Consider the following 22505-nt stretch of genomic DNA (forward strand, 5'->3'; position numbering starts at 1 on the left):
CATGAATGGGTGAGTGACTGCTGCCTCTCATTGGCTCAGCGCAGGGACCAATGTGATTGGTCCCGCTGAGCCAATGAGAGGCAGCAGTCACTCACCCATTCATAAATTCATGAATGGGTGTGTGAGTGAGATCTGCCTTTGATTGGTCAGGTTGTGACCAATCAGAGGCAGCTCATTCAGCAGGCGGGGATTTTAAATCCCTGGCTGCTGAATACTACTCACAGCTGTTCAGAGCAGTTCAGGAGGACTGCCGCCGGCTGCGCTGAACTCCGTCTGACGGGACCAGGTGAGTATATATATATTTTTTTATTTTTACACATTTCTGGATGAATTGCAGGGAAGGGCTTATATATTTAAGCCCTTCCTGACAATTCATCCCGCGATCGCCGGCAGCCCATTGCTTTCAATTGAGCCGGCTTCATTGCCGGCTCCATTGAATTCAATGGGCTAACATCGTTCTGCCGGGACAAGGTGAGTATATATTTTTTTTTATTTTTACACATTTCTGGATGAATTGCAGGGAAGGGCTTATATATTTAAGCCCTTCCCAACAATTCATCCCGCGCTCGCCGGCAGCCCATTGCTTTCAATGGAGCCGGCTGTATTGCCGGCTCCATTGAATTCAATGGTCAGTGCTCGTTTAATCAAGACGAGTACTGCGTGGTGCTCGTTTCGAGTAACGAGCATCTCGAGCACCCTAATACTCGAACGAGCATCAAGCTCGGACAAGTATGCTCGCTCATCTCTAATAACGATCGTACAAGGCAAAATGCTTAATTGTTACAGAGTCTCTTACATGTAAATAAGGCCTGTTTCACACTAGCGACAAAGTTGCGTGATTTTCTCATGTTGTGACAATGCTACAAATCGCGTGTATGTGAAGCCCATGCTTTCCAATGGGTTTCTTCACATTTACGATGCTTTGTAGCATGCGACATTGCGAGTCAAAAACTTTGTGGGTTTCACGATATGCAAGCGATTCGGCCCATGTTTCCCTATGGAGCCTTCCTCTCTGTGTGCTTGATGAACCAATCAGAGGCAGAGCTTTCTGGAGGCGTGAATTTTTAAAGTTCTAACCAGGAAGCTCTGCAGGAGACTTCAAGCAACTTCAGGGGAGCCGAGTGGGGAGATGACAGCGCCGGAGAGGTGATGTATTCTTTTTTTAAAACATTTTTCTGCAGCTAGGGCTTATTTTTGAGGGAAGGTCTTATATTTCAAGCAAACTCCCACCCGAAATCCCCCAACGTGGTGCTACAAAGTCACGTGACTTTGTAGCGCCATAAAATCGCGGTATCGCCACGAGAAAATGCAGCAATATTGCACGGACCACCAATGTGATATTGCTGTGATTTGCTTGCAGCGATATCGCGTCGACCATGTGATACAGGCCTAAGGAAGATGGAACAATATCTCTGCAGCGCCACCTATTGAAAGACAGCATTCCTGCACATCAATGTCAGAACCTTTTTACAGGTCTTTATAACAGTGATTGGGGATTGAAAACCAAGTCAGAATCCATACACAGACAGCTGTTTCGGGGGTTTTGCCCCTCATCAGTGTGCAGTAGGTTTCTGGCTTGACTAGTAAAAGGCCTATGATGTGGGTTCCGAGGGGTAACATCACTCCTTAAGGAGATCACCTAGTAGGTGAGTGAGGAGACTTATAAGGCCATCCATGCTCCTCCTTCCCAACCCATGTCATAGGCCTTATAAGTCTCCTCACTCCCCTTCTAGGTGTCTCCTTAAGAAGAGACTATACCCTTTCTGACCCAGAGTCTCTTACAGACACAGAGCTTGATAGTTATAATAATGTATGAAAATTGTCACAGAGGTGGTGAGATCCTGATAGTCAACAACGTACAGAATATAATCTAAAAGTAATTCCTTTATTATACGTATAATGATTATAAACAGAGCAGAACGTCTGGCTTTGTAACCGTAGAGCGATGACTATGGCTGTCAGTTATAGAAAAATCCTCTGTATAAAACTGTAGTATAAAGAGAGGAATAAAGTATCCCCTAAGCTGTCCAGTATCAATCAGCAGACGTTCAAGACACTAGGAAAGCTGAGTTGACATCCTTCCCCTTTGAATTTGCCCTTACTAGATGAGGTGATAGATGGATAGATATAAAACAGGTAGATAGATACCAGAGAGATAGACCTATATATATATATATATATATATATATATACACGTTAGATAGATATTGTAAAGACTTAGCCTGTCAGACATTCTGTGTGTGTCTCAGCATTCATTGTTATGTTAGCCTATGCAGGATGAGGCGGCTATCTTTGTCCCACATAGTTGGGCAACACTGTTGTATAGTTTGGAGGTAAAGGAGTTAAATGCTTTTCACCATCTAGGAAAGCTGAGTAAGAAATATCTTTGAAGTAGACTTTAGCAAAGGCTGTTGCACACCCCCCAGGAGGTATCTGATGTCCTGCAGCCCCTCTGAAGCCAGAGCAGAAACTGTTTATATTAGTTGATAAGGACTGGGAACTTCTCCGCCCCATTTCCTAAAGGCCAAAAGCCAGACCTGATAAATTTTGGAGGCAAAATTAACAAAGGACGGGCCCTCAAGACAATGAAAAAAATGTAATTTAGGAATTATGAAAGATATGTACGTTGCAGCCCGCTGACAAGGATGTTTTGTGAAATGTCGCATGTCCGCCAATAAGATACAGGGACTCCTATATTTGCACAATGCTCAGGAAGCGAGAATTGCATATCTCGGACCAGATACGTCCGAAACTACTTATGAGTGGTCTCAAAACGCACGTAAAATCATGAGAGGAAACATCATTGTCATATTTTCGTGGTGGGTCACACCCACACAGAGTTATCAAGAAAATATGTATTTCAGGGAATTATGTGTCCCAAGATAAGCCATCCCCCACGGGGGCTGGAAGGAACTAGTGAGAGTTTAAAAATCGCACACGGACGTGTGCTCGGGGTCAGCCCCTTGGAGGTCACATACGTTACCATTCTTTGGCATGGAGTCGCGCCAGAACATCGGACCAGACTTCACGTGTTATTTTTTCACATTTTCAACTGTAATAGCTCAAATATGTGCAAGCATACTGTACAAATTTTTGTTCCATGTGCTTTCTTTATTCTGGACGCACATTTGAAAAACTTTGTTGTTTTTTTAAACTATTTAGGAGACGTACAAATTTAACAATACTTATCAACATGTTGAGGAAAACTTTGGTTTCCTACACCAAGCCAAGATTGCAAAGGTTCATAGGTGTCAGAATGATAGATACCCCTACAAATGACCGTATTTTATTAACTACACCCATTAATACATTCACTGAGGGGGGTCATGAGTATTTTGACCCCATAGTTTTTTTCAGGAATTTAGAGTAGAAAAAATAAAATTTGATATTTTTGCAAATATGTATATTCAAAGACATTTTTTTGTTCTATCATTCACATGAAAATGAGAATGTACACCCCAAAATGGATACCATTGTTTGTTCTGTGTTCAGAAACATACCCATTGTGGCCCTAATTTTATGTCTGTATGCACAACGGTCCCAAACCGAAAGGAGCAGCCGCTGGCTTTAAGAATAGACATTTTGCTTGAAGGTGATTGCCCACTTGTAGAGCCCTTGAGCAGCCAAAATGACAGAGAACCCGCAGAAGTGACCCCATTTTGAAAATTAGACCCCGTAACGAATTCATCTAGGGGTGTGCTGCGTATTTTACCCCACAGTTTTTGAATGAATCTAAGCAGAGCATAAGGAAAAAAAATATGATTTTAATTTTTTCGGCAATTGTGTCATTTTAAAAACAGGATTTTTTTGTGCAGCACACATATGAATGAAGACTTTCACCCCAAAATAGACACTCCTATTTGTCCTGTGTTCAGAAACATACCTGTTGTGGCCCTAATCTCCTATCTGAATGCGGGGCTCAAACCGAAAAAGAGCAGCCGTTGGCTTTCAGAACAGACATTTTGCTTGTGTGAGGGTATATGTACATATTGCCAAATGTTTTTTATGCTTTTATACCTATATGCAAGTTCTATTCAAAGTTAAAATGAGAAAAACTTATATGTCGCCTTACATCAGATATTCCAAGGCTTTGCAAGGCTGAGAGAGATGTGTCCAGAAATTCAGAGATGATACAGAACCAGATACAAGGCCGTGTACTTGGCTGTTTTCCCAGAAGCGCCATATCTAGATAACGACTGTTCAACTACGTACATAACTTTCACTGTCTCAGCTGGAAATCCGGACTTCCCATATATGGTTATGCGGTGAATTTGAGCCAATGAGCCCATCACCCATTTCTAGTTATGAGACCAAAGGGTATAAGATCCCATGTAATCTGTAATAAAGTGCGCAGTCATGTCCCCGTGTGAGGAACTATACCAGACCTCCGTGTGTGGTGTCTCTTCTTTACCGCCGGCAGCGGGGCATTGGGGTGGGCCTGATTGGTGCTGTACGCAGAAATTACCCTGACACTTGAAGGCATTTTAGGCCCCATTGCCCACTTGTAGAGCCTTTGAGCGGCCAAAACGACAAAGAATGCCCACAAATGACCCTATTTTGAAAGCTAGACCCCTTAAGGTATTCATCTAGGGGTGTACTACATATTTTGACCCCACAGTTTGTGAATGCATCTAAGCAAAACAGAAGGAAAAAGTTACGATTTTCATTTTTTTGGCAATTGTGTCATTTTAAAACAGTTACCTACGGTAACAGACAGCATGGAGCTGTCACGTCCAGAGCCTGCAGAGCTTTAATCCTCAGGGGATGTATGTTTTATGTCCCTGGTGATTAAAGCCCACTTAGGCAGGATGTAAAAAGGCCATGGGGCCGTCATTAAGGGGTTAATAGACCTCTCATCAGAAGCCAAGTAAAAGTGATATAAAATTAGTATTTTGTTAATCAAACTGCTGTAGAGATGAGCGAACGTACTCGGTAAGGGCGATTTTGCAATCGAGCACCGCGATTTTCGAGTACTTCACTACTCGGGTGAAAAGTACTCGGGTGCGCTGTGGGGCGGGGGGTTGCAGAGGGAAGTGGGGGGTAGCAGCGGGGAACAGGGGGGAGCCCTCTCTCCCTCCCTCTCCCCCCCCACTCCGCGCTGCAACCCCCCGCTCACCCACAGCGCACCCGAGTACTTTTCACCCGAGTAGTGAAGTACTCGAAAATCGCGGTGCTCGATTGCGAAATCGCCCTTACCGAGTACGTTCGCTCATCTCTAAACTGCTGTGATAACAAAAAACAAAATAATAAGGTTGATAGTCAGGAAATCCAACTGTAATGATAGAGCCCTTGAGCGGCCAAAACCCCAACAAATGACCCCATTTTGAAAGCTAGACCCCTTAACGGATTCATAAAGGTTGATGGTCAGGTAATCCAACTGTAATGATAGCGACAGAGAGGATTGTCAAATCGCTATGTTGTCTGGCAGCACATTAGTGTGCAAATGTGTTTCTGGCTAGATAGCCCAGGTTAAATGCTCATTTGGGGGGGGGGCTGGCACCAACTGCCAGTTATCTGCAATACAGACAAAGCAGGTACATGGGATCGCTGGCTGGTGTCAGAGGTGAATTCTGCTGCGTGAACCCACATGCGGAACTTTCACTAAAAACGGCCGGGTACTTACTGATACAAGAGGGCAGATAGCTGCATCCGGTATTAGTGTATTTTGACGCCACCGGAAGCTAGAGGTTTGACAGGAGGAATGCCCCTCTCACACCCCCAGCTCCCGATAGGGTCAAGAAGCAAAGGTCCTGGAAGGACTTAGAAGCTGGGACGCCATTTACAGAGAGGAGGGGAGCTGAAGCGTGAGACATGCTGCTGGAGGACTGACAACCAGGGAAACAGCAGTGACAGCGCTCCCGCCTGCTTTGGCCACAGTGGGAGCAGACATGGGAACCTACAGTGCAGGACTTTTGCGGGGACACCAGTGCTAGCGCTTCCACCTGCTTGCCCCATAGGGGTTGGAGGAACTTTGCCATTGGTGCTGGAGTGGCACCCAGCGACAAGACCGCCGACACGACTTACAGTGCTTCCGGCTTCTTTGGCCATGGAGCTGAGAAAAGGCAGCGTGATACCACAGTGCCGATGCTGTGTGAGCGACGGCATATGGGATGGCACTCAATGCGCTCCTGCCTGCTTCGGCCGCAGAGGGAGCAGTAGCGGTAGCACACGGTGCTGAAGAGGTGGGGAATCCTGTCAGTGGTCATGCATGGGAAAATAGCCGTGCAGCTATTTGTGTCACGGAGGGAGGGTTAGGGTGAGGGGTTAAGTGTAACAGTTAGACTTATATTAAAACTGTAAGGCTAGCTGTGACACTTACCCCTGACCTTAAACCCTCCATCCCTGAGAGAAATCATAAAACTGCACCGGGTGAAAACGGAGGTGAAGGGCTCCACGGATGTTAGCGACGTCACAGCTGTGGGAGGAGACATTCAGGAGTTTGGTAGTACTGTATACTGAATAAGACAACAGAAACTACCAGGACCTGTAATGATGTCACCATCATGTGATCACCTGTGTGGGTGGAATCAGGGATCACATGACCAGGGGCTCATCTCTATATCCAGGAGCTGTACTGTATCATGTATGCAGTCAGCATAAATATAGTAGAGCTGCGAGTGGCTATTTGTCTAATGTGCTGTGCATGTAATATGTATAGTCATCATGGATGTATGTCATATAGTAGAGCTTTGTTTGTAACATGTACATGTCATGTAGCACCGCTGTGTTTGTGACATGCATGTCATGTAGCAGACGTGAGTTTGTAACATGCACATGTATTGTGGCACAGCTGTGTCTGTCAAGCGCATGTCATGTAGCAAAGCTGTGTCTGTGCTGTGCATGTCATCTAGCAGAGCTGAGTTTGTAACATGTGAATGTACTTTTGCACAGCTGTGTCTGTCATGCGTAAATAATGTAGCAGAGCTGTGCTTGTATCATGTGCATGTCATGTCTGTCAGGCGTATGTCATGTACAAAAGCTGTGTCTGTGACATGCATGTCATGTGGCAGAGCTGAGTTTGTAACGTGCATGTACTATAGCACAACTGTGTCTGTCACGCTCATATAATGTAGCAGAGCTGTGTTTGTACCACGCGCATGTCATGTTTGTCAGGTGTATGTCATGTACCAAAGCTGTGTCTGTGACGCACATGTCATGTAGCAGAGCTGAGTTTGTAACATGTGCATATACTGTAGCACAGCTGTGTCTCTCACGCGTATATAATGTAGCAGAGTTGTGTTTGTACCATGCACATGGTATGTCTGTCATGCGCATGTCATGTACCAAAACTGTGTCTGTGATGTGCATGTCATGTAGCAGCGCTGTCTCTGTGCTGCGCATGCCATGTAGCAGAGCTGTGTCTGTCAGGTGCATGCCATGTAGCAGAGCTGTGTGTTTCTGTCACATGCCCATGTACAACAGCTGTGTGCATGTAGCAGAGCTGTGTGGCGCATTGCACCACCAAAAACACTGGTACTATAATTTCCTAATAATTAGCAGTAATCATTATGCAATAAAGGAATTATTTCTAGATTCTGCTTTGTGGGTTATAATAATGTGTCCTCCAAAATTTTGGAAACACTTCTTAAAAAATTTTAAATTAAGAATAAATAGTCAAAATTATTGCTGCTCTGGGATGTTTATTGTACTATAAAAAAAGGGGGAAAAAACAGTTCAATCACCAACTTAGCTTAAAATCTGGGCTTCTCACAGTATCCACTTTTTGCCTGTACGACAAACTTGCATATTTTTTAGCATGGCGTGGATCAACAGTGTATTTTGCAATACATCCGTGTGAGGCTGCGCTTTATGCGTAAATATGCAGTGAATATGCAATTATAATGTGTATTCACTGCGTACTTACAGAATGCCATTGATATTAATGGGCAATTTTAGTCTGTAATACGGACCAACACGGGACATGCTGAGAGTTGTTTCATGGACATAAAATACATGCATGAAAAACATATGTCTGAATACCCCAATGCAAGTCAATGGAGATTAGGCATGTGAAAAATATGCAGATACAAGCAGCTTCAGATGAGCATATGCGCAAATACAATCGCCACAGTGCAACGTATTTGGACAGTGAAAGAGGTAGATCTGCACACCTATCAGTGCATAGTATGGTAGTTTTTGTGCACACAGAGCCAGTTGACACCCACGCAACACACCCCTTCCATGGTTTAAAAGCCGTTTAGCCTAATGAGGTCCAGATGTGTTCTTTTTTTTTTCTGGAATTGCTCAATGTATTTTGCATTTGTGCACAAATTGAGGGCATATTTGTGTAGCTCCCAGAGACGTCAATGGGGGGCTTGGTGTGCAAATACGCAGCAAAATAGAGCAGGACCTATTTTTGGGGGGCGCGTTGAATGCTAATGCCAAAAATGTTCATGACAATGAACCTATTGAAAAAAATGGGCTCTATTTTGTGTGTTTTGCGTAGAAACATATTACTTGTCGGCTGATGTGGCCCCTGATGAACTTGAGTTTGTCCCCCTTGTTGAATTTCAATTTATCTTATAATTTTTACCACAGATTTTACTCTTTCAAATGAGCACAAGGAAATCCATCACTAATCAGCAGGAAAATCTGTCATGCTTGGACTAGAACATTGTTCTTCATTGACTGTCTTCTGAAGCTGCTCATTGCTGAAGACTTCGGAACACAGGAGTGCTACCAGAGGTCGCAATTGTGACCCAGCCCTTATTGCACACAACTTGCCAGCACGGTGATCGTGGTGCAGGAAGCAGATCAGAGCAGGACCTTAGGCCGCCTGCAGATGGCCGGGTCGGATCCGGCAGCGAGAATTCTCGCCTGCAGAGAGCAGCGCGTACTCACCCGCGCCCCGCAGCTCCGGATCTTTCGGAGACCGGAGCCAATCTTGCGCAGACCGGAGCCGACAGCGGGTGAGTGACGTTTCTGTGCAGGGCTCTATACAGCTGCGATTTGCAATGTTTTGTAGCCCATGTTTCCCTATGGAGCCATTCTTTCTGTTGCATCACACGAAATGCAGTTTTTGTGCAGTGCGATGCAACTTTTACAGTAGAAAGTCTGTTTGTTCCTAAAATAAGCCCTAGCTGCATTAAAAAAAAAAAAATAAATACATTACCTAACAGGCGCTGTCCGCTCTGTTGCACTGCTCCTCTTGAAGCTGCAGCACACTTGTTTGTAGTCTTCAGCCAGCTCATCCTGGTCAGAGGGTTCACAAATCCCGCCTCCACAAAGCACTGGCTCTGATAGATTCTCGTGTGCCATGGCTCAGCCATTCAATGTTATGGCTGTGATTGTTCGTGTAAAAGAGGCCTAATAAAACTGCCAGGCACCAGACTTTAGTTCGGGGTGTAAAAGGGTTCATGAGAGTGGCACTAACCATTCTGCAATACTCAGAGAATAGAGAACATTAATTTCTATGGATTCAATCTTATTTTCCAATTTTACGAAAGCCTTTCTCATGTACGCAAAAAAAAAGGGACCTGCTCTATTTTTTTGCACGCATTTGCACACCAATGGTCCCCATAGAAGTCTGTGGGAGGTGCAAAATGCACGGGTAGATGTGTAATTTGCTGCACAAATCAGTGAAAAAAAGACTACATCTGGAACTCATTAGGCCTTTTAAATCAGAGACAGGCCTACGCACAAATCTACCTCATTTATAGCGTGAATACGCTGTGCTGAAGAGTGTACATTTGCACATACACTCCTGTGAAGGAGCCCTTACATGCAAAAATAGGAAATGGGGTTCGTATTCATGCGAGATTTGTGCATCTCGCAACGCACAAATCTCACGCGATTGTCTTGGCAATGTGAAAAGTGCTTTATAAGCACTTGTGATTTTTATTTTTTTTCCCACATGTATGAAAATCACAGGTCCATAACTGTAATGCGTTTTTAAGCAAAAACATATAGTGACATATACATGGGTGTATTTTTGCATGCAAAGTTTATGCAGGAAATAGAACCAATTGTTTTCAATGGGTTGATTGTCACTAGCCTTTTTGGCGCACGCAATAAACTGCGCAATTCTGCATGAAAAAGAACACATCTGGAACTCAGGCTAAATGGCTTATAAAATGACAATGTGGGTGTGTACTGTGCCCATGTGAACTAGCCTGCGAGCGTAAAAAAAAAGTACAGTAATATGTGCAAAAACAAGCGCAAAGCGCATCATTTATGGTGCAAATGTGCTGTGCATACACTCCCGTGAAAGGGCACTGATTCATACTAACACACAGTGCGCTTTAGGTGTGGCAGGCAGATGTGGTGTACATGGGGTGAAACTGACAACCGCATTGTAAAAGTTGATGATGATGCGGTCATTGGAGAAGCGCAGTTTTATATTCACACATTGCAGATTTGTTGCATATATTTTTGTTGCCACTTTCTGCCATTCAACTATATGGAACGGTGGAAGAAATTTCTACAACGTATCTGCCACGTGCGAACAAGATCTTAGGCCGCTTCACGCAGCGGTAATTAGTGGTTCTTGCAGCAAGATGTAACTCATGCTCAAGGCTTGCATTCCGCAGCATTTCCGCTATATGTGAGGTGATGTTACTGCTGCTGACTATGCTTGTATGCGATAACAGACCACGTACTACTGCAGAAAAGCCCGTCATGGGGTGTTACCTTTTCCCTTTTAGCTCAGGGAGCGCTCCGGATATTATAGCTGCAAGTCCCATCGCTCCTTCTGCGTCGGCCGTGACCCGCTCGCACTCCAGCAACCGGAGCATTGACAAGAGCATGTCTTCTTCCCTGGATGGACACAGAATACTTATTCACTATCGCTCCGACATCTTTCCATCCTTTCTACAAGACAATCTGCCAAGACAGATCTTCCTATATGAGAGGAGGCTTATTCTGGTAACAACGGCAATGATGCATCCCGAGACATTCAGGAATCGTTTTTTGTCCAGGAAGGGTAATAAATCCCAGACGCAGTGCTCTAAAGCTATTAATGCACTTGCAATACTCAATATATGAAAAATTAAAAGAAGCATGGAAAAGTAAATGAGCCGTCTGAAATTCCTTGCAGCCCGCTTGCGTGTTCTGGTCATGGTCACGCCTGTATCCAGCACCTTATTTCAGACTGTAGGAGCTTAGAAAGTGGTAGTTGCTTGATTCTAAGTATGGTAACATCTGGATGAATGTTTCTTACCCACAACAGTGATTTTTCTATGTATATTTTGCAAGTCTTTTCTTAACTAGGTATGGTGGATGGAGCATAAACCACCTGGATGTTGGCTGAGGTGTGATTGTGTTTTCTTTTGTTTTTTTTTTCTTTGAAGCAAAGGTTTAATAAAGCGATTTAAATGGGTTTCTGGACTGCATGTGACTAACAAAAACAAACTGTCGCCTACTCGCCTTTCCAAACCTGTGCTGATGCTAAAGCAATGGTTCCATGATCCATGTAGTGTACTTGACTGCAGCAATGACAAGTTGTACTTGATACATGACCATGGAAATCCCCCCTGAGGTTAGAGTCGGGTTCCCATGGTCACATATGGAGACATCATTGCTGTAACCAAGTAAATTTTCAGCGCCCCTGCAGTGTCCCAGAATATCATCGTGGTCCTCTTCATATAAATGTCGTACATGTTTGTCTCATGTAGATGCACTGTGCAAAGCTTGTCTTGTTATATCCAGTATGTGTGTTGCACAGCTGCGGCGCTTGAGAGGTTAACTTTCATAAAATCATTGCCTACCTGTAAATGTATCAGTCTGTCACATCATGTGGTATAAGTGAAGGTATAAATAGGAGTGCTTGAGAGCGGGAAAGGAGATTCGTCTTCAGTCTGAGTGCCATCTTGCCTGACACAAGACAGAGTGCTAACACAGAGCCACATGGAAGCACCTTCAGCTTCCTTGTGGTAAAGATGGAGGAGAAGGAGAGATATCCTGTAGTGACTGCATTCTGAATGAGAGTGGAGTAAGCCCAACCCTAAGAGAGAGCTTTGTAAGTAATCACTTCCCTTGACAAGGCCAGTGCAGAGGTACTAAAACAAGTCTTGATTGTCTGATTTTTCCTACACGGCCATCTGGAATTATGATAACCGTGGAGAGGTACACCTAATAATTGTCACACCTACGCATCCAGAAGTCTGTGAGAGCAGGGTTGGAGGTACTGCCATTCTTTGGCTTCATTTACACACGTGCATCTTTCAATCTAATAGAGCTGTGTTAAAGTCTAATTTCTGCACTGCATAATTTTACCTGCACTGTAAAGTTGAAAGTCTAAATTACCTTGTGTCATTGTTTGTTCATTCAAGTAAAGTTAATACTGGGCCCTAAGCATTCCTGGGGACCCGAGGTACTATACACTTGTGTCAGTGTTTATTGTCTACCATGTGATATATCGGTGTGTGGGAGCGGTGGCATCACCTGGGACAACTACTACCCCCCCCATCATCATGTTTATTGGCATTCCCTATCCTAGGCTTGGCTATGTGTCATCCCACAGGGACAAGGAACTGGTAAGTGCCGCCATCACAAGCCAACACTTATCCCTCCTAGCTCCTCACGTAAGTCAAGTGTCCAGGGTACCCCTCTGGGGTGTTGCACTAGAGTGGTGACAGATACGGAAGGTGAGTGTGTGGCAGACTGTCATTTTAAGCCACATAGAAGGGGGTTCTTTACTGTAAGAGCAGTGAGACTATGGAACTCTTTCCCGATGACGTAATAATGGCAAACTTGATTAAAAAAAAAAAAGGAGTACAAGAAGGTCCTGGCTGCCTTTCTTGAGTGTAACAGTTCTATCACTGATTACTTAGAAGGGTAGATGATCTGGTGATTATTCCAATTGCCAGATTGGAGTTAGGAAGGAATTTGTTTCACTTAAATGGGGTAAATTGGCTTCAACCTCATTGGTGTTACGTTTGCTGCTGGGATCTGTAGTTCTAAGCTTCCTAGCAGCACAGCCCTCACAGGGTTAATTGATTGAGCTGGCTGGGTGTGGTTCTTCCTGCTAGCCAATCCCCTGGGTCTGTGCTCACATATAAACCAAGCTTCTGGGCAGTCTGAAGCTGGTCTTGTACTGTTTGAATGCATCTGTGATGTGTCCTGTTAATTGTTCTCTGTTCTGTTGCAGCTTGCTGTGTGATCTGTGCCTTGTGGTTCATGTCCGTTTCTACGCTTATTTTGTGTCAGTTTGGTCTGCTGAGTTTGTTTGCTATGTCTGCGCTAGGTTAGCCTCTAGGGCCATCTAGTAGATGTGTCTTGCTAGCGTAGGGACTGCAAGATACGAGGGGCCTTGCAGCTTAAGTTCATTGGCCAATGTACGAACTAACACCTCGCATTTATATTCAGCTTATCATCTGCTATTAGTGTTTGCATTGTGGCTGCTGTATGCTGTGTATTCTGGCTCTCTGTGTCCTGTGGTTCAGTCCCTGTCATGCGGCATGTGAATGCGTCCTGTTCTGGTGCGTGGCTACTAGGATCAGCTAGGCCCCAGATCCGAAGACCGCTGGGCTGCCCTTATTGGGGAAATGTCCCCACCCAGGTAGGGCCCAGATTACCCAGTCTTCCTTTGGTCACGATCGTGTTGCCCCCGTGCTTACTTTGCCCACACGATCGTAACATAATATACATGTTTTCGTGCATTATGTTGATATGGTAGGAATTATGTTGTATGTTAATATGTTTTGCAACATGTATGTTGGTGTATGGATATGTTATGTTAGTATGTTGTATGTTGTGCAACATCTATGTTAGTATGTTCTAGGTTGATATCGTATGCATTATGTTATATGTTGATTCTGAGTATTTTGTTATCCAGTTATGTTATTATGTTCTATGTTAGTGTATGGATATGTCGCATATGTTATCCTGCTATGTTATGCCTAATATGTTGGGCAAAATCTATGAGTAAGTGGTGTGTGAACAGTGTCAGATCCAGTGTCTGTGCAGGTGGCCAGACATCAGGTGTGGATAGTCCTGTTCTGAGGATGTAGTATGTGAACAGTGACAGGTCCAGTGTCTGTGCTGGTGGCCAGACATCAGGTGTGGATAGTCCTGTTCTGAGTATGTTGGGGTACATATGTATGTTAGACACATGGTGTTGTAGTGTCTGTTGCATGCAGTTGTTGGAGCAAGTTTCCCCGGATTTCCCCACAGATGGTTTGGACACCTGCTGTTCCTCCCCTCCTGGCGTTCTGGGGTGGTGCACTCAGTAATGTGTGGTAGGGTGACCGCACAAGTGCAGCCACTCGCAGGTTTCTCCTTTCCCTTGGCAGGTGCGGCCTCCAAATATCTGATTCGTGTGCGAGGTGTGAGCTGGTGATGCCGGACACAATTTTCCTTATAGGCCAGATAGGTGTTCTGGCGGTCCTTCCCCTTGTACAGTAGGTGTGGTGGCTCAATACAGCTTTGGTGGCATGCATGTTGTGTCTGAGTTCCTAGTGAGCAGCAAAACGAATAGTGAGGTTGCTGAGGACTGGGGGGCGGTGGGGAGGAGAATAGCAGAAGAGTTAGAGGAAGCGACCAAGTAAGGGGGTGGGGCCAAGTACTGAGGAGAAGAGAGAGAGGAACGGGAGGACCAGTCTGCAGTGGGAAGAAGAAGAGAGAAGATGTCCTGGGCACACCGGCAAGAAAGAAGAATGGAGCAGCTACTCAGCCAGATTAAAGAAGTTGTGGCCAGCCAGGGCACCCAGTGGCTCGTGAAGATGGCTGAAGAGCTGGAAGCGCCGGCGCCAGCAGAAGCCGGGGCAGAGGGAGACCCACCGGAGATGTCCAGCAGCGCGGAGCCCCACGGAAGACCCCTTAGAAGAAGGCACCCCCGGCCAGGCTGAGTCCCAGAGAGAGGAGGTCGTACCGGCAGTCCCCGAGCAGAGAGATCAGTAAGGAGCGTCGCGGTCGCAGCGCATGGCTGACACACCCGGACGGAGCAGAGCTAGGAGCGGCGGGGAAGCAGAGGCGGCAAGGAGTGCTGCACTAACCTTCAGCGGTGAGGCAGTGTCCAGGTCGGGTAAGTCCAGCGCAGGTTGGGGAAATGCCGCGGCTGCCAGGAGAACAAGGAGCGGGGAGAAGGAACGTGCCCCACATGACTCCTTCAGCGGGCGGAAGGATCCACAGGCCAGATGTAGTTCCGGTCTCAGGCCTACACAGGGAGCAGCAAGCAACAGGGGTTACAGGAGTGAGTCTCCCTCCAGCCCTGAGAACAGCAGCGGGGGGGGGGGGGGGGGGAAGGGGGCTGAGCGAAGGAGGTGCAGAGGGGTTAGTTGAGAGGGGGGGTGGAATGGGCAAGAGCCAGCGATACTGCAAGAGGGGGGGTGAGGTGGACAATGTGGGCTATAGGGGCGGCACATCGGCGGCATCAGGCGGATCCAGAGTGGCACAGGGGGACTTATTTTCCCCAGCAGGCCTGGCCCTTATGAGGCCAGACAGGGCGCGTTTGCCAGTTAGGAAGGCAAAGAGAGCGCAGGGCAGGTAGGGCGCAGAAAATTGCTTAGCAGCAGATCGCAAGCGTTATTCTAGTTCAGGCCATGAGGTAGAAAGGGGGAATAGGGCCCACACGCATAGTAGGCGCTGGCGTGGAGATGAGACGCAATGGCTTAGGTTAGCCGGGGGGGGGGGGGGGCAGGCTAGCTTGTCATCACCTTTATCAGAGGAAGAAAGCATTAGGAGCAGGAGGCCTACGTTAGTTGGTATGAGTGGTCGGTCAGAAGCGGTGTCCGGAAGCGCAAGGTGGGGCAGCTGAGAGGCAGAAGCTCGGGCTTTGCTGTCTATTTTATCTTTGTCACCGTCTTTTTCCGCAGACATTAGGGAAGTCGCTCGTAGCGGCAGGCAGAGCGCAATGGTTTCGGCTTTCGGGGCTTCGAGAACGAGGAGCCCGAGGCGCCGTGGTGTCACCTACAATAAGGTTACGGAACGACATGCGGCACACCGAGGAAATCATCAGTCGACACCACCCGGTCCCTCTTTTCCCTTGGCAGGGCCGGAGGTCAATGAGGCGGGTGAGTCCTTTTCTTGTCGTAGATTGTGGGACTCATTGTCCGGCGGTAGCCGGAATAATGAGGATTTCATGGTGGCGCTTAAGACGCTGGTGAATCGATTTGATGTGGATAAAGAACTACCAGTGTCCTATGCTCATCCGGGGAGCACGGGCTCGCCTAAGGTTGGTGGTCTGTTGCAAACACATGGGAGCTTGCCTACGGGGGCAAGCGGAAGGGTGGATGAGTCGGCAATGACGGTTTAAAATTTGCCGATTCATTATTTTGTGGTGTAGCCCCGTCGGGCGTGGGCCTGGCAGAGGACGTGGTGGAGAAAATTAGAAGTGGTTGGTATGTGGATATCTGGTCATTGCTATTGGTTGAACACATCGCTGTGGATAAAGAACGCTTCTCAGAGCGCAGGACAGATAAAAAACCGAAGGTAGCAAAAACGTTCGGAAACTGGTTGCAAGCATTTTTCATTTTGGCCCACGTGGTGTGCCAACAGCACCCACATAAGGGTCCCGAGTTACTTGTATATATCAATACGATTAGAGATGAGCGAACTTACTCGTCCGAGCTTGATACTCATTCGAGTATTAGAGTGTTCGAGATGCTCGTTACTAGAGGTGAGCACCACGCGATGTTCGAGTTACTTTCACTTTCATTTCTGAGATGTTAGCGCGCTTTTCTGGCCAATAGAAAGACAGGGAAGGCATTACAACTTCCCCCTGCGACGTTCAAGCCCTATACCACCCCTCTGCAGTGAGTGGCTGGCGAGATCAGGTGTCACCCGAGTATATAAATCGGCCGCTCCCGCGGCTCGCTACAGATGCATTCTGACAGGGATCAGGGAAAGTGCTGCTGATGCCGGAGCTGCTATAGGGAGAGCGTTAGGAGTGATTTTAGGCTTCAAGAACCCCAATGGTCCTTCTTAGGGCCACATCTGATCGTGTGCAGTACTGTTGAGGCTGCTTTTTGCAGTGTTGCACATTTTTTTTTTTGTATATCGGCCGTGCAGAGCATTGCGTCCTGCAGTAATTTTACATAGTCCACGGCCAGTAGTGGTGGTGAGGCAGGGACAGTGAAAGACATATCCAGTCTATATACGCGGTGGGCTTTTCCCAAAAAATTTGGGGAAAAAAATCTGACTGTACTGCGTCTCTGCTGGGGGTAGTTGTCCTAATTCATACGCAGCCAGCTAAGTGTTACAGCAGGCTTGCGCAAAATTCTTTCCTGCCTCTGCTGTGCGTTCCGTAAGCGAAGTCAGCCTCCAACCACAGGCCAATAAGCGGCACATTTAATTAGAGCGTTCTGTTTCTGCACTACTGGTAATACAGCATGCTGAGGGGTAGGGGTAGGCCTAGAGGACGTGGACGCGGGCGAGGACGCGGAGGCCCAAGTCAGGGTGTGGGCACAGGCCGAGCTCCTGATCCAGGTGTATCGCAGCCGACTGCTGCGGGATTAGGAGAGAGGCACGCTTCTGGCATCGCCACATTCATCTCACAATTAATGGGTCCACGCGGTAGACCTTTATTAGAAAATGAGCAGTGTGAGCAGGTCCTGTCGTGGATGGCAGAAAGTGCATCCAGCAATCTATCGACCACCCAGAATTCTGCGTCGTCCACTGCTGCAACTCTGAATCCTCTGGCTGCTGCTCCTCCTTCCTCCCAGCCTCCTCACTCCATTACAATGACACATTCTGAGGAGCAGGCAGACTCCCAGGAACTGTTCCCGGGCCCCAGCCCAGAATGGCCAGCAATGGTTCCTCTCCCACCGGAGGAGTTTGTCGTGACCGATGCCCAACCTTTGGAAAGTTCCCGGGGTCCGGGGGATGAGGCTGGGGACTTCCGGCAACTGTCTCAAGAGCTTTCAGTAGGTGAGGAGGACGATGACGATGAGACACAGTTGTCTATCACTCAGGTAGTAGTAATTGGAGTAAGTCCGAGGGAGGAGCGCACAGAGGATTCTGAGGAAGAGCAGCAGGACGATGAGGTGACTGACCCCACCTGGTTTGCTACGCCTACTGAGCACAGGTCTTCAGAGGGGGAGGCAAGTGCAGCAGCAGGGCAGGTTGGAAGAGGCAGTGCGGTGGCCAGGGGTAGAGGCAGGGCCAGACCGAATAATCCACCAACTGTTTCCCAAAGCGCCCCCTCTCGCCATGCCACCCTGCAGAGGCCGAGGTGCTCAAAGGTCTGGCAGTTTTTCACTGAGAGTGCAGACGACCGACGAACAGTGGTGTGCAACCTTTGTCGCGCCAAGATCAGCCGGGGAGCCACCACCACCAGCCTCACCACCACCAGCATGCGCAGACATATGATGGCCAAGCACCCCACAAGGTGGGACAAAGGCCGTTCACCGCCTCCAATTTGCACCTCTGCCTCTCCCCCTGTGCCCCAACCTGCCACTGAGATCCAACCCCCCTCTCAGGACACAGGCACTACCGTCTCCTGGCCTGCACCCACACCCTCACCTCCGCTGTCCTCGGCCCCATCCACCAATGTCTCTCAGCGCACTGTCCAGCTGTCGCTAGCGCAAGTGTTGGAGCGCAAGCGCAAGTACGCCGCCACGCTCAAGCGTTAAACGTGCACATAGCCAAGTTTATCAGCCTGGAGATGCTGCCGTATAGGGTTGTGGAAACAGAGGCTTTCAAAGGTATGATGGCGGCGGCCCCGCGCTACTCAGTTCCCAGTTGCCACTACTTTTCCCGATGTGCCGTCCCAGCCCTGCACGACCACGTCTCCCGCAACATTGTACGCACCCTCACCAACGCGGTTACTGCCAAGGTCCACTTAACAACGGACACGTGGACAAGCACAGGCGGGCAGGGCCACTATATCTCCCTGACGGCACATTGGGTGAATTTAGTGGAGGCTGGGACAGAGTCAGAGCCTGGGACCGCTCACGTCCTACCCACCCCCAGAATTGCGGGCCCCAGCTCGGTGGTGGTATCTGCGGCGGTGTATGCTTCCTCCACTAAACCACCCTCCTCCTCCTCCTACGCAACCTCTGTCTCGCAATCAAGATGTGTCAGCAGCAGCACGTCGCCAGCAATCGGTGTCGCGCGGCACGGCAGCACAGCGGTGGGCAAGCGTCAGCAGGCCGTGCTGAAACTACTCAGCTTAGGAGAGAAGAGGCACACGGCCCACGAACTGCTGCAGGGTCTGACAGAGCAGACCGACCGCTAGCTTGCGCCGCTGAGCCTCCAACCGGCCATGGTCGTGTGTGACAACGGCCGTAACCTGGTGGCGGCTCTGCAGCTCGGCAGCCTCACGCACGTGCCATGCCTGGCCCACGTCTTTAATTTGGTGGTTCAGCGCTTTCTGAAAAGCTACCCACGCTTGTCAGACCTGCTCGGAAAGGTGCGCCGACTCTGCGCACATTTCCGCAAGTCCCACACGGACGCTGCCACCCTGCGCACCCTGCAACATCGGTTTCATCTGCCAGTGCACCGACTGCTGTGCGACGTGCCCACACGGTGGAACTATACGCTCCACATGTTGGCCAGGCTCTATGAGCAGCGTAGAGCTATAGTGCAATACCAACTCCAACATGGGCGGCGCAGTGGGAGTCAGCCTCCTCAATTCTTTACAGAAGAGTGGGCCTGGTTGGCAGCCATCTGCCAGGTCCTTGGAAACTTTGAGGAGTCTACCCAGATGGTGAGCGGGGATGCTGCAATCATTAGCGTCACCATTCCTCTGCTATGCCTCTTGAGAAGTTCCCTGCAAAGCATATAGGCAGACGCTTTGCGCTCGGAAACAGAGGCGGGGGAAGACAGTATGTCGCTGGATAGTCAGAGCACCCTCCTGTCTATATCTCAGCGCATTGAGGAGGAGGAGCATGAGGAGGATGAGGAGGAGGGGGAAGAGACAGCTTGGCCCACTGCTGAGGGTACCCATGCTGCTTGCCTGTCATCCTTTCAGCGTGTATAGCCTGAGGAGGAGGAGGAGGAGGATCCTGAAAGTGATCTTCCTAGTGAGGACAGCCATGTGTTGCGTACAGGTGCCCTGGCACACATGGCTGACTTCATGTTAGGATGCCTTTCTCGTGACCCTCGCGTTACACGCATTCTGGCCACTACGGATTACTGGATGTACACACTGCTCGACCCACGGTATAAGGAGAACCTTTCCACTCTCATACCCGAAGAGGAAAGGTGTTCGAGAGTGATGCTATACCACAGGACCCTGGCGGACAAACTGATGGTAAAATTCCCATACGACAGCGCTAGTGGCCGAAGGCGCAGTTCCGAGGGCCAGGTAGCAGGGGAGGCAGCATGTACAGCACAGGCAGGGGAACACTCTCTAAGGCCTTTGACAGCTTTCTGGCTCCCCAGCAAGACTGTGTCACCGCTCCCCAGTCAAGGCTGAGTCGGCGGGAGCACTGTTAAAAGGATGGTGAGGGAGTACGTAACCGATCGCACGACCGTCCTTGGTGACGCCTCTGCCCCCTACAACTACTGGGTGTCGAAGCTGGACACGTGGCCTGAACTCGCGCTGTATGCCCTGGAGGTGCTTGCTTGTCCTGCGGCTAGCGTCTTGTCAGAGAGGGTGTTTAGTGCGGCTGGGGGAATCATCACAGATAAGCGTACCCGCCTGTCAACCGACAGTGCCGACAGGCTTACACTCATCAAGATGAACAAAGCCTGGATTTCCCCTGACTTCTCTTCTCCACCAGCGGACAGCAGCGATACTTAAACAATACGTAGGCTGCACCTGCGGATGGAAGCATTGTTCTCTATCACCATCAAAAACGTGGACCTTTTAGCTTCATCAATCTGTGTATAATATTCATCCTCCTGCTCCTCCTCCTGAAACCTGACGTAATCACGCCGAACGGGCAATTTTTCTTAGGCCCACAAGGCTCAGTCATATAATTTTTGTAAACAATTTTTATACGTTTCAATGCTCATTAAAGCATTGAAACTTGCACCTGAACCAATTTTTATTTTAACTGGGCTGCCTCCAGGCCTTGTTATAAATTAAGCCACATTAACCAAAGCGATTAATGGGTTTCACCTGCCCTCTTGGTTGGGCATGGGCAATTTGTCTGACGTACATTAGTACTGTTGGTACACCAATTTTTTGGGGCCCTCGCCTACAGTGTAATCCAATTAATTTTTTGCCCACCTGCATTAAAGCTGATGTTACATCAGCTGTGATGGGCACTGCAATGGGATATATTTATGTACCTCCGGTGGCTTCCTGGCACCCACCCATGCTGTCGGTCCACACGGAGTTGTAACTGCATGTGTCCACTTCTAAAGAACCCCAGTCTGACTGGGGCATGCAGTGTGGGCCGAAGCCCACCTGCATTAAACATGACATTACCTCAGCTGTGAAGGGCACTGCAATGGGATATATTTATGTACCGCCAGTGGGATCCAGGGAGCCACCCATGCTGTGGGTCCACAGGGACTTCACAATAGGGAGTTGTACCTGCCTGTGTCTATGAATTAAAAACCCTGGTCAGGTTGGGGCATGCAGTGTGGGCCGAAGCCCACCTGCATTTAATCTGACGTTAGCTCTGCTGTCCAGGGCACTGCAATGGGATACATTTATGTACAGCCGGTGAATTCCCATTGCGGAGTTGTACCTGCCTGTGACTATTTATAAAAAACCGCGGTCTGACTGGGGCATGCAGACACCTTGACAGAATGAATAGTGTGTGGCACATAGGTTCCCCATTGCTATGCCCACGTGTACAGCTCCTGATGGCGGTGGCACAGGATTATATTTCTCATTGCTTCTGTACAGCATTGTGGGCTATCGCCCCGCCCCTTTCAAAGAGGGTTGCTGCCTAGCCGTGCCAACCCTCTGCAGTGTGTGCCTGCGGTTCCTCCTCATGGCAGACACACTTATAAATAGACATGAGGGTGGTGTGGCATGAGGGCAGCTGAAGGCTGCGCAGAGACACTTTGGTGTGCGCTGTGGACACTGGGTCGTGCGGGGGGGGGGGGGGGGTTGGACAGCATGTAACCCAGGAGAAGTGGCAGCGGAGTGTCATGCAGGCAGTGATTGTGCTTTGTTGGAGGTAGTGTGGTGCTTAGCTAAGGTATGCATTGCTAATGAGGGCTTTTCAGAAGTAAAAATTGTTGGGAGGGGGGGCACTCTTGCCGCTATTGTGGCTTAATAGTGGGACCTGGGAACTTGAGATGCAGCCCAACATGTAGCCCCTTGCCTGCCCTATCCGTTGCTGTGTCGTTCCCATCACTTTCTTGAATTGCCCAGATTTTCACAAATGGAAACCTTAGCGAGCATCGGCGATATACAAAAATGCTCGGGTCGCCCATTGACTTCAATGGAGTTCGTTACTCGAAACGAACCCTCGAGCATCGCGAAAATTTTGTCCCGAGTAACGAGCACCCGAGCATTTTGGTGCTCGCTCATCTCTAAATGCGATCCATAGCGTTAACAAATTACACGGAGGTTCGGCGTGGTGGCGATATGATGAGGATTTTCCACGCCGAATCTCGGGCCCAAGCATATAAACTGGGCGACAAAGGCAACTGATGTCTGGATTCAGTTAATCCTAGCTCAGAAGCCACCTAAACCGTTTTTTCAAGGAGTGGCCACAGGC

The 22505-nt window shown here is 48.3% G+C and overlaps 1 protein-coding gene across 1 annotated transcript in view; it reads right to left on the minus strand.

Annotated features, from left to right (window-relative positions):
* Window positions 1–22505, minus strand: part of LOC136625825 (L-threonine ammonia-lyase-like) — a 164933-nt gene that overhangs the window by 43835 nt on the left and 98593 nt on the right. The window contains exon 8 of the mRNA XM_066600348.1: window positions 10630–10755. Within this exon, the coding sequence (XP_066456445.1) occupies window positions 10630–10755 (126 nt within the window). The remainder of the gene's footprint in view (window positions 1–10629; window positions 10756–22505) is intronic.

Source organism: Eleutherodactylus coqui, chromosome 4 (genome assembly GCF_035609145.1).
Source record: "Eleutherodactylus coqui strain aEleCoq1 chromosome 4, aEleCoq1.hap1, whole genome shotgun sequence".
In the NCBI taxonomy this organism is placed as follows: Eukaryota; Metazoa; Chordata; class Amphibia; order Anura; family Eleutherodactylidae; genus Eleutherodactylus; species Eleutherodactylus coqui.